Here is a 13,150-nt window from a genome sequence, read left to right as displayed (position 1 = left end):
GTCACCCCTCACCTTTCATTCTTCCTAAGTAGGCAAATTTAAAGCCTTTTGCCTTTCCCTGTAACTAAGCTCTCTAAGTCTGGTACCACTTCTGTTATCCTCCACTGAACCTTCTCTATCAGCTCTTTAAGATTCTTAAAGTGTAGTGACCAAACTTGTGATCCCTGGGGATAGGGGAGAAAGAATACTTCCCATGTGTCGTAGAAGGCAACTAAAGGAGACGGGAGAGGGGGGCTAGAAACCCTACCCTCCTTGTATTTTAACTTTCTAAAAGGGGAAACAGAAGAAGGTGTCACACAGGGAGTGCTCATCCTCCTCAAAGGCTCAGATTGGGATGTCTAAATGTGTGTGGATGCAACCAAGATGAGAAAAAAAGGAGAGATAGGTAGTATGTTTGAGGAAAGGAACCTGGATGTTTTGGCTCTGAGTGAAACGAAGTTCAAGGGTAAAGGGAATGTTTGGGAATGTTTTGAGAACAAAGTTGGGTAGGTGAGAGGACAAGAGCAAAGGAAACAGTAGCACTACTCCTGAAACAGGAGTGGTGGGAGTATGTGACAAGAGTGTAAGAAAGTAAACTCTAGATTGATATGGGTAAAACTGAAAGTGGATGGAGAGAGATGGGTGATTATTGGTGCATATGCACCTGGGCATGAGAAGAAAGATCATGAGAGGCAAGTGTTTTGGGAGCAGCTGAGTGAGTGTGTTAGTAGTTTTGATGCACGAGATTGGGTTATAGTAATGGGTGATTTGAATGCAAAGGTGAGTAATATGGCAGTTGAGGGAATAATTGGTGTACATGGGGTGTTCAGTGCTGTAAATGGAAACGGTGAAGAGCTTGCAGATTTGTGTGCTAAAGGAGGACTTGTGATTGGGAATATCTGGTTTAAAAAGAGTATGCGTATATAAGTAGGAGAGATGGCCAGAGAGCGTTATTGGATTACGTGTTAATTGATAAGCGTGTGAGAGACTTTTGGATGTTAATGTGCTGAGAGGTGCAACTGGAGGGGTGTTTGATCATTATCTTGTGGAGGCGAAGGTGAAGATTTGTAGAGTTTTCAAAAAAAGAAGAGAGAATGTTGGGGTGAAGAGAGTGGTGAGAGTAAGTGAGCTTGGGAAGGAGACTTGTGTGAGGAAGTACCAGGAGAGACTGAGGGAGAATGGAAAAAGGTGAGAGCAAAGGATGTAAGGGGAGTGGGGGAGGAACGGGATGTATTTAGGGAAGCAGTGATGGCTTGTGCAAAAGATGCTTGTGGCATGAGAAGAATAGGAGGTGGGCAGATTAGAAAGGGTAGTGAGTGGTGGAATGAAGAATTAAGATTATCAGTGAAAGAGAAGAGAGAGGCTTTTGGACGAGTTTTGCAGGGAAATAGTGCAAATGACTGGGAAATGTATAAAAGAAAGAGGCAGGAGGTCAAGAGAAAGATGCAAGAGTTGAAAAAGAGGATAAATGAGAGTTGGGGTGAGAGAGTATCATTAAATTTTGGGGAGAATTAAAAGATTTTTGGAAGAGGTAAATAAAGTGCATAAGACAAGAGAACAAATGGGAACATCGGTGACAGGGGCTAATGGGGAGGTGATAACAAGTGGTGGTGATGTGAGAAGGAGATGGAGTGAGTATTTTTAAGATTTGTTGAATGTGTTTGATGATAGTGGCAGATATGGCATGTTTTGGTCGAGGTGGTGTGCAAAGTGAGAGGGTTAGGGAGACTGATTTGGTAAACAGAGAAGAGGTAGTAAAAGCTTTGCAGAAGATGAAAGCCAACAAGGCAGAGGGTTTGGATGGTATTGCAGTGGAATTTATTAAAAAAGGGGGGTGACTGTGTTGTTGACTGGCTGGTAAGGATATTTAATGTATGTATGACTCATGGTGAGGTGCCTGAGGATTGGCGGAATGCATGCATGCAAAGTGCCATTGTACAAAGGCAAAGGGGATGAAGGTGAATGCTCAAATTACAGAGGTATAAGTTTGTTGAGTATTCCTGGGAAATTATATGGGAGGGTATTGACTGAGAGGGTGAAGGCATCAGATTGGGGAAGAGCAGTGTGGTTTCAGAAGTGGTAGAGGATGTGTGGATCAGGTGTTTGCTTTGAAGAACGTATGTGAGAAATACTTAGAAAAGCAAATGAATTTGTATGCAGCATTTATGGATCTGGAGAAGGCATATGATAGAGTTGCTCTGTGGAAGGTATTAAGAATATATGGTGTGGGAGGCAAGTTGTTAGAAGCAGTGAAAGGTTTTTATCGAGGATGTAAGGCAGGTGTACAAGTAGGAAGAGAGGAAAGTGACTGGTTCTCAGTGAATGTCAGTTTGCAGCAGGGGTGCGTGATGTCTCCATGGTTGTCTAATTTGTTTATAGATGGGTTGTTAGGGAGGTGAATGCAAGAGTTTTGGAGAGAAGGGCAAGTATGCAGTCTGTTGTGGATGAGAGAGCTTGGGAAGTGAGTCAGATGTTCGCTGATGATACAGTGCTGGTGGCTGATTCGGGTGAGAAACTGCAGAAGCTGGTGACTTTGAGTTTGGTAAAGTGTGTGAAAGAAGAAAGCTGAGAGTGAATGTGAATAAGAGCAAGGTTATTAGGTACAGTAGGGTTGAGGGACAAGTCAACTGGGAGGTAAGTTTGAATGGAGAAAAACTGGAGGAAGTGAAGTGTTTTAGATATCTCGGAGTGGATTTGGCAGTGGATGGAACCATGGAAGCAGAAGTGAGTCACAGGGTGGGGAGGGGGCGAAACTTCTGGGAGCATTGAAAAATGTGTGGAAGGCAAGAACATTATCTCAGAAAGCAAAAATGGGTATGTTTGATGGAATGGTGGTTGCTATATGTATACGTTGAAATGTATAGGTATGTATATGTGCGTGTGTGGATGTGTATGTATATACATGTGTATGTGGGTGGGTTGGGCCATTTCTTTTGTCTGTTTCCTTGCGCTGCCTCGCAAACGTGGGAGACAGCGACAAAGCAAAATAAATAAATGAAAACATATACTTGAAAGCTATTCTAATATTTATGTGTGTGTGTGTGTGTGTGTGTGTGTGTGTGTGTGTGTGTGTGTGTGTGTGTGTGTGTGTGTGTGGATTAAGGATAAGAATGTGACTGGCAACCATCAGATGCTGACTAAAGAATAATTTTCTTAAAGGCAAGCTTCATAAGTGAAATAAGCATAAACTTACTTGTTTCTGCTTCAAAGTCACGAAACTTATCAAAAACAGATCGTGCTATTCTTCGTTTTCCACGGAATGTGTACGCAAGTTCATCTAGTCCCTCTACAAGTACTTCTTGCTTCTGTGGGATGGGAGCACGCACGGTCTCCTCCTCACCCTGAGGAATATTTTCATGTGTAAACATCAGGTTCACGATAAGGCAAGAATAATCTCCTCCTTCCTCCTCCCACTTGCTTTGCCTTTTACTCAATCTACTGAATTATTAGACATTCTTCTGAAAAAAGAAAAATATTTAGCTCAAGAAAATGATATTTTGAATTATGCTTCGATGAAGGATCATGGCAGTATTACAGATTAGTAGAGAAAAAAGTATAAAAAGATATACCAAAAGCAGAGCACTATGAATGTGAAAGACAGAACTTGCTCTTAGTGGGGATAAAAAACAAATGGCATCACTTCCCTGGCCAGAGAAGCTTGTTCACAGAGATCCAACAGCCAAGCATTTGGGGAAGTTTGGACTGGAGATCTGCTACTGTAGCAGGCTAATAACTGTGATACAGTACTTTTACCCAGTCTTATTCCATACTGGCCTTCAGTGATAAGTTGTAGCTATTCAGGAGCTCCAATATGTTTTCCTCGTCTACAGATTCTTATTACACGGGATGACAAAGATAGACTCTTTCGTATATCATTATCCTTGCTCATACGTAAAGGAAATCTAAAATAACTAAAAGCAAATAAAAAATCAAGTTACTTAAATCTACACAAAGGCTCACACACAGCTATAACAGGAGTTCCTCTTGCTGCATCGACTGGACCATCAGAATTAGAGGAAGCTGATCCGTCATGAACACCTTCCATATGCATATTGACAGCCATCTCCAAGTTGTTTCCACATGCTTCTAAGAGACTTCTAGCAAGTGGTTTATCAGCACCTGCAAATAATACAAATTCTGTTAATGAAAAGATCAAAGGTATTCATTTACCAATGAAACTACAATGCAGTTAACCTTAGCTGAAAGAAAGTTGAGTGAAAATCTTAAGGAAAATAAGAAACTGTACGAGAAGGAAGTGAAAAAGAAAGCGGTTGAAGAAAAACTGGAAAAGTAAATATAAGAAATAAGGAAGGGGAGTTACTGAATCAAAGAGAGGAAGTGAAAAAAGATGGAAAGAGTGTTTTGAAGAACTGATGAATGTGTGAGAAGGTGAGAAAGCAGTATGAGTATGGAGGATGAAAGGAAAAGGATACAAGTGCAGGGGTTTATAGAAAGAAGGGAAGTAAAAAGGGGCAATTAAAAGGTTGGAGTGGATGGGATCATGGCTGAAATGTTAGTGTATGGGGGAGAAAGTGTGACATAGAATGGATGCATTTGATACATAATTCTGCATGGAAGCAAAAGGTTGTGATAGAGGATACAGTGAAAGCTATCATTGTTCCTTCATTCTAAGGAAAATGTGCTTAGGATTAACGTGATTGACACAGTGATGGAAGTGATTAATGCAGAATAAGTGAGAAGCATGGGGATTTTAGGAAAGGTAGATGTGTGGATCAGGTGTTTGTTGAGAGAATAAGTGTGGAAAACCATCTAGTTAAAGGTAAGAAGCTTTATGCAGCTTTTATGGATTTGGAGAAAGCATATGATGGAGTCAAGTGGAATGCTTTTGGGGATGTGTTAAGGACACATGGAGTACGAGAATAACTGTTGGATGGTGTGAAAGCCTTGTACACAGGAGGAAATGCATGCGTAAGAGTGGATGGAAATTTAAGCAAAAGGCTTGGTATACATGTGGTTGTGTTGTCACCATGGCTTTTTAATGTATATAAGAGGTGATGGGAGAGATGAAAGAAAAACTCAGGAAAGGGAGTGACAGAGATGGAGAGTAGGGGCGAGGTATGGCAGCTACTGACACGCCTGCTTGTAGCTGATACTGCATTGTTTGCTGAGAGTGAAGAGGAGTTGCAGAAAGTTGTACTGTATGATGTATGTAAGCAAAAAATATTGAAGGTAAATGTGAGAAAAAGTAAAGTAGTGGTGTTGAAGAGGAAACTGTGTGAAAGTACAGATTTTGCAAACCTTACAAAGTAAAAAAGAAAACAGTGTACTAAAGTGTGTTACAGCTATGGGGGAAGAAAGATTGAAAGAGGAGACTGACTTTAAGTATTTGGGAGCTATCTTTGGTTAGTGATACAGAAGGAAAGATATGGGAGAGAGCAGTGCAGGGTAGAAGAGTCATTGGGTCCCTTAACAGAACAATGAAGGATAGAGTTGTAAGCATGGAAGTGAAGAAAGGATTAAGGGACAGCATGGTCATCCTGACCTATGCAACTGAAACATGGACACAGAATGAGTCACAAAGGCCAAGAATCCAGACTATGGAAATGGGCTATCTGATAGGAGCATATGGCATGACTAGATGGAATAGAGAATGAAATAAGGGTGTGTATGAGAGATCTGGTATGGAAGGCAATGCATACAGAATAAATTGTGGAGTGGTTGATGGGTGACTTGTAATACTTTGTGGTAGTTTGGGGATATGGAAAGAATGCAAGACAGAAGAGTGCATGATGGTACAACTAAAGTGGTTGGTGTGAAAGGAAGACCACGTGTGACAGGGTGAAATACAGTGAAAGAGTACTGGAGGGAGAAAAATGGAGGAGTTGTAGTTGATGGAGTTCCTGGAGGGAATCGGCATCAGAGATAAAGACACATGGATAGCTTAAGAGCAGTAGCTGAATTTTCCTCTCAATGACCACTTTATTAACAATGTTTTGAGGTATTTGTTATGTCTCACTTATCTCCACCCTCAGTATATGGATTTAAAGGAAGCCATTTCTCTTTGGCTTTAGGCAGACAAAAAATTCACTGTTTACACTATCAAAGTATATCTATCTATTTATCTATATCTCTGATGTCTGTTACAATTGGAACTTCCTCAAAGGAGTGGCCACGGCAATTGAGTCACCATAACTAGTGAACTTCAGTGCCACTTCTTATTCTTTCGTGCCTCACCCTTAACAGGCAACTGGCAGAGGGCAACTCTATCGCAGTTTTTGCTGAGGCTTCTACCTAATGTTCCTACTGACTATTATTTAATGCTCCTATCAACAACTTCTACCAAATATTTCAACCCAATTCTCCTGCCTAAATGTTCCTACTAACTACTTCTATCTACTGCTCCTACCATTTTGCCAAAAGGCAAGAGTAATACATAGTGCTCACCACAGGCAAAACTTGAGTTACGAAGAATGAGCTGTGCGAGTTGAGTGTTGTCAATTGTTATGTATGATAAAGAGAGATTGTACATTTGTGGACAGAATGCCAGTAGTCCACATGTTAGTGAGGCAGGAAGAAAAAACAGCTACCTGGGTCAGAGGAGTGCAACTTAACAACCACTGAAGTGCTGGCTCATCAAGCAAATGTAACTAACCCTCCTGAGACCCAGGCAAGTAGTACTGGTAATATACTTTCCTGGTCACTGGCTGCCTACCAACTACTACCTATTTCTTTTCTTTCATACTATTTGCCATTTCCCACGTTAGCGAGGTAGCGTCAAGAACAGAGGACTAGACCTTTGAGGGAACATCCTCACCTGGCTCCCAACTACTACCTATATTTTACTATAAACCATTTAGTCCTTGCCCCTGTCCCCACTGATGGAGTTCCTGGAGGAAACAGGTATAAGAAATATAGATAAATAGATAGCTTAGCTGCAATATCTAAATTTTCCACTTACTGAACACTGAAGCACAGAATAAACTCAATATACAAATATTTGTCAATTTCAAAAACAGTTAACATTGCTCTATGTGTGAGGTCTCACTTGTCTCCACCTTCAGTACACAGATTTAGTGGAAGCCATTTCAGCTTCAGGCAGACCAAAAATTCAGTTTACACTATCAAAATATATTTTACTATAAATTATTTAGCCCTAGCTCTATATGTCCTATATGAATCAAAAATTTCTTGCAAACTTCCTGTAACTATACACTTTAGAAATGGTTGGCCAGATGTCAGATTTTTTTTCTAAGTCTTCACTTGCAGCATTTCCTCAGCATGCAACATTCTGAAAATGTGAATTTGTTTCACAAGAGCCTGAAGGTATATATATACATATATATTTTGTTAGGGAGGTAAATGCAAGAGTTTTGGAAAGAGGGGCAAGTATGAAGTCTGTTGGGGATGAGAGAGCTTGGGAAGTGAGTCAGTTGTTGTTCGCTGATGATACAGCGCTGGTGGCTGATTCATGTGAGAAACTGCAGAAGCTGGTGACTGAGTTTGGTAAAGTGTGTGGAAGAAGAAAGTTAAGAGTAAATGTGAATAAGAGCAAGGTTATTAGGTACAGTAGGGTTGAGGGTCAAGTCAATTGGGAGGTGAGTTTGAATGGAGAAAAACTGGAGGAAGTGAAGTGTTTTAGATATCTGGGAGTGGATCTGGCAGCGGATGGAACCATGGAAGCGGAAGTGGATCATAGGGTGGGGGAGGGGGCGAAAATTCTGGGGGCCTTGAAGAATGTGTGGAAGTCGAGAACATTATCTCGGAAAGCAAAAATGGGTATGTTTGAAGGAATAGTGGTTCCAACAATGTTGTATGGTTGCGAGGCGTGGGCTATGGATAGAGTTGTGCGCAGGAGGATGGATGTGCTGGAAATGAGATGTTTGAGGACAATGTGTGGTGTGAGGTGGTTTGATCGAGTGAGTAACGTAAGGGTAAGAGAGATGTGTGGAAATAAAAAGAGCGTGGTTGAGAGAGCAGAAGAGGGTGTTTTGAAGTGGTTTGGGCACATGGAGAGAATGAGTCAGGAAAGATTGACCAAGAGGATATATGTGTCGGAGGTGGAGGGAACGAGGAGAAGAGGGAGACCAAATTGGAGGTGGAAAGATGGAATGAAAAAGATTTTGTGTGATCGGGGCCTGAACATGCAGGAGGGTGAAAGGAGGGCAAGGAATAGAGTGAATTGGAGCGATGTGGTATACCGGGGTTGACGTGCTGTCAGTGGATTGAATCAAGGCATGTGAAGCATCTGGGGTAAACCATGGAAAGCTGTGTAGGTATGTATATTTGCGTGTGTGGACGTATGTATATACATGTGTATGGGGGGGGGGGGGGTTGGGCCATTTCTTTCGTCTGTTTCCTTGCGCTACCTCGCAAACGCGGGAGACAGCGACAAAGTATAAAAAAAAAAAATATTTTTTTATTATACTTTGTCACTGTCTCCCGCGTTAGCGATGTAGCACAAGGAAACAGACGAAAGAATGGCCAAACCCACCTACATACACATGTATATACATACACGTCCACACACACACACACACATATACGTACCTATACATCTCAACATATACACACACAGACATATACATATATACACATGTACATAATTCATACTGTTTGCCCTTATTCATTCCCGTCGCTACCCCGCCACATAATGAAATACCAAACCCCTCCCCCAACATGTGCACGAGGTACCACTAGGAAAAGACAACAAAGGCTACATTCGTTCACACTCAGTCTCTGGCTGTCATGTATAATGCACCAAAACCACATATATATATATATATATATATATATATATATATATATATATATATATATATATATATGCCTTATCAAGGATGTAAGGCATGTGCACGTGTAGGAAGAGAGGAAAGTGATTGGTTCTCGGTGAATGTTGGTTTGCGGCAGGGGTGCGTGATGTCTCCATGGTTGTTTAATTTGTTTATGGATGGGGTTGTTAGGGAGGTGAATGCAAGAGTTTTGGAAAGAGGGGCAAGTATGCAGTCTGTTGTGGATGAAAGAGCTTGGGAAGTGAGTCAGTTGTTGTTCACTGATGATACAGCTGGTGGCTGATTTGGGTGAGAAACTGCAAAAGCTGGTGACTGAGTTTGGTAAAGTGTGTGAAAGAAGAAAGCTGAGAGTAAATGTGAATAAGAGCAAGGTTATTAGGTACAGTAGGGTTGAGGGACAAGTCAACTTCGAGGTAAGTTGGAATGGAGAAAAACTGGAGGAAGTGAAGTGTTTTAGATATCTCGGAGTGGATTTGGCAGCAGATGAAACCATGGAAGCGGAAGTGAATCATAGGGTGGGGGAGAGGGCGAAAGTTCTGGGAGCATCGAAGAATGTGTGGAAGTCGAGAACGTTATCTTGGAAAGCAAAAATGGATATGTTTGAAGGAATAGTGGTTCCAACAGTGTTATATGGTTGCAAGGCGTGGGCTATAGATAGAGTTGTGCGGAGGAGGGCAGATGGGCTGGAAATGAGATGTTTGAGGGCAATATGCGGTGTGAGGTGGTTTGATCGAGTAAGTAATGAAAGGGTAAGAGAGATGTGTGGTAATAAAAAGTGTGTGGTTGAGAGAGCAGAAGAGGGTGTTTTGAAATGGTTTGGTCACATGGAGAGAATGAGTGAGGAGAGATTGACTAAGAGGATATGTGTCAGAGGTGGATGGAATGAGGAGAAGTGGGAGACCAAACTGGAGGTAGAAAGATGGAGTGAAAAAGATTTTGAGTGATTGGGGCCTGAACATGAAGGAGGGTGAAAGGCGTGCAAGGAATAGAGTGAATTGGAATGATGTGGTATACCGAGGTCGACGTGCTGTCAATGGAGTGAACCAGGGAATGTGAAGCGTCTGGGGTAAGCCATGGTAAGTTCTGTGGGGCCTGGATGTGGAAAGGGAGCTGTGGTTTCGGTGACAGCTAGAGACCTAGTGTGAATAAATGTGGCCTTTGCTGTCTTTTCCTAGCGCTACCTTGCGCACATGCGGGGGGGAGGGGGTTGTTATTTCCTGTGTGGCAGGGTAGCGACAGGAATGAAGAAGGGCAGACAGTATGAATTATGTACATGTGTATATATGTATATGTCTGTGTGTGTATATACATGCATACATTGAGATGTATAGGTATGTATATGTGCGTTTGTGGACGTGTATGTATATACATGTGTATGTGGGTGGGTTGGGCCATTCTTTCATCTGTTTCCCTGTGCTACCTGGCTAACGCGGGAGACAGCGACAAAGTATAATAATAAAAAATAAATATATATATATATATATATATATATATATATATATATATATATATATATATATATATATATAATATAAACTTGCTATGAATAGGTTTTTCAAAGACTTAAAAACACTGCTGTTTCTTCAGACAAGTATTTTAAAAGTTTTCAAGATGATGAACCAAAGAAACAATACAGCTCTATAATACACAAACAACTTTTTAGATGAAAATAGTTAATAATCAATACATAAATTTTGTTTCAGCCTCTATTAGGTATGGATGGTCAAAGACCCAGTGATGTAAATCAAAGACATATGGAGATTAAACCTCCCAGCCCTATTTTGATTTTGATGAAAAATCAAAATGTTTTCTCTGAAACTCTAACACCAGCATTTCCTGAATAAGCAGAAAGGTGAAAGGTGTGCAAGGGGTAGAGTGAATTACAATAATGCGGTATACTGGGGTTGACATGTTGTCAATGGACTGAACCAGGACAGTGAAGCATCCAAGGTAAACCATGGAAAGGTTGTGGATAGAGAGCTATGGTTTCGGAGCATTACATATGACAGCCATAGAATGGATGTAAGTGGATGTGGCCTTTCAAGTACAAAAGAAAGATGAAAATGAACAACTAGTTTGAAAATTATCTAAAGTTTCATCTACAGATATGCAAAAACATGAAAGAGGATAATTCTAATATATCTTAGCATACATGGAACAAGAGCTTTCACCAGTCAGAAAAGGACGTGAGAGTCATAACCAACAAAAGACTGAATTCTGACGATCATGATTCAGAAAACTTAACACAGCAAATGTGAAACTCTTCTGCCACTTGGATACTAAAACTTTTAAAATGTTACACACAAACCTAATTCAATTCCATGAAAAATAAGCAAACCACATGTGGTCTACAGAGGAAAAAGCATATAGAAATGATTGTAAATGTGCAGAAAAGACCAACCAAACTTGTGAAATGGTAATAATCTGACTTAAGGAAAGACTGAGAGTTCTGACATCACCTATTCTGTCATACTGAAGGGTACTGGGATATATTACTGAAATATATGTGGTTTTGATTGCAAGACATAATTATAAATGAGAACAAATTTTATATCAAATGATAAAAGGAGGCATGAAAATATCTTCATTAGGATATCATAATCATCTATAAGAAAATGTGCATTCAGTTATGTGTGATTAATGCCTGTAATTACTAATTGTGTCTAACAGGGAGATAGTTTTATATTCATGTTGTCCCATCTCTTAGCCTATATAAGGCTTTTACATACACACACACTGAAGCCTATGCCAGATACCCGTTTATTGACCTTCCCCAAGAGGAGGATGAGCACCTGCATTAGGTGAAGGGTGATTGCCACGACCAGGATTCAAACCCATGCAGGTCTGACCATAGACTGCCCTGTGCTGACTCATGATCAGTAACATCAACCATTACAACAATGAGGCCTGTGTAGTACATTTACGGAACAATAAAATTCCAGTTTAGGAGTACCACTAATTCACCTACTGCTTTGGATAAAGTGCGTATCAATTTCCCTCTGCTTTACCAGCTATATGTTACTGGAGGAGAGAAACTGTCAGAAAACAAATGTAACTGATAAATGAAAACTACATACATTTTTTCATATAACTTTGTAAATACAGTAAACTTAGATTACTACAGAAACACTGAGTAAGGTCTTCCTAGGTTCTGTAAACTTCTATAAGTTTCTCTTACTTATATCCAACATCCCATAATATCATTCCCTCCTCAGCATCATTAGCTTCAATCAATGAATAAAAAAATCACTAAATCCCTTTTCCCTTGGTATGAATCACATCAAAATACAAGAACTTCACTGTTTCTTCATTAGCCATATGTATTATCTGTGGTGCCCTTAAAGTGGGACTTTACGTACACAACTGTTTACCTTCCTAGTTTAATTGGAGCCAGAGTAGTGAAGTCTATGAAAAAAGAAATAAAAGAGGAAAATACTGTTCTGACTGGACTGGACCTTAATCATTATAAAGATTTTGAAAGAAGACCTCATGCTATAGGTAAACAACGCCATCTACCAAAATTCACCTGTGTAACAACGTAAAAAGCCCAGAGTGTGATGGCCCCCCCTTAAGGAAAACTGGATAAAGCTCTGGGATAATGAACCCTGAAAACACATCCCGAAATAATAAATAAAAAAAAGTCCTACACCCAAGACCGTACGTTGCAGTGATGACACAGATGTGACTACGGGACCCCAGCAAAACAACACAATCAAAAGAAGATTTGAGATGATTTATTACCCCACAATCAACAATGACCTGGTGCTGCACTCCAAGTGAACCCTTGGCCATTCCCGCACGCACGGAACCCCACATCTCGTGAAATTTACCTGTTATGTTACAAAATTCATCTATGAGCGTTTTGCTTGGTCTGGATGATTTACTCGGTGGCATTTTTATAAAAAGTTTCCCGTCGATGGCCTCCTCTTCTTCCCAAGTCAGCCTCTCAGCCCCAGCGCCGCCTCTGTTTACTACAAGTGTCGACCAGGCTCACGGCCCCCTCACTGCATCGCCAGGCATTGCTATCATTTCCCTCATTCTCTTCTACCTCATCCTATTTCATTATCATTACTCGACTGAAATAATGAACTGGGATATATATTTTATCAAAGGAGGGGGAGTGGGGGTGTAGAATTTTTATCAAGCTAATTTTTCTCGTGAAAATATACGTAAGATCCTAACGTTTGGTAAGTACTACGTAGACCCGCTGGGTATACCTGGCAAGTATTCATAGTAGTGAAACTAAACGTAAGATGGTAGGACCATCGCCAAAAGGTGGACTGGGGTTATTTCATTTTGGAAGTTTTTCGTCATTTCCCTCTTTCAAGTGGGGTTCAGTCATCATGGTATGGATCAAATACCCGCACAGGTCTGTCTTAGGCCCCAGGTGCCCGCTTTTTCCTCGTCTTTCATTATCTAAC

The 13,150-nt window shown here is 40.7% G+C and overlaps 2 protein-coding genes across 3 annotated transcripts in view; one reads left to right on the top strand and one right to left on the bottom strand.

The window, feature by feature from the left end:
- LOC139752882 (UBX domain-containing protein 7) overlaps positions 1 to 12,887 on the bottom strand; it is a 35,783-nt gene extending 22,896 nt beyond the window's left edge. The window contains exons 1-3 of one of the 2 annotated variants that reach the window (XM_071668897.1): positions 12,560 to 12,887; positions 3,944 to 4,098; positions 3,173 to 3,320 (exon numbers count right to left, since the gene is read on the bottom strand). In XM_071668897.1, coding sequence (XP_071524998.1) covers positions 3,173 to 3,320; positions 3,944 to 4,098; positions 12,560 to 12,623 — 367 coding nt within the window. In that variant the 5' untranslated portion in view covers positions 12,624 to 12,887. Of the gene's footprint in view, positions 1 to 3,172; positions 3,438 to 3,943; positions 4,099 to 12,559 lie in introns of those variants that run through there. The other variant, XM_071668898.1, reaches the window with a different exon arrangement.
- Positions 1 to 13,150, top strand: part of LOC139752883 (EEF1A lysine methyltransferase 2-like) — a 102,035-nt gene that overhangs the window by 49,026 nt on the left and 39,859 nt on the right. The gene's annotated exons all lie outside the window — the stretch shown is intronic.

The sequence above is a fragment of the Panulirus ornatus genome, chromosome 13 (assembly GCF_036320965.1).
Source record: "Panulirus ornatus isolate Po-2019 chromosome 13, ASM3632096v1, whole genome shotgun sequence".
In the NCBI taxonomy this organism is placed as follows: domain Eukaryota; kingdom Metazoa; phylum Arthropoda; class Malacostraca; order Decapoda; family Palinuridae; genus Panulirus; species Panulirus ornatus.
This window is presented reverse-complemented; position numbering and strand designations above follow the sequence as displayed.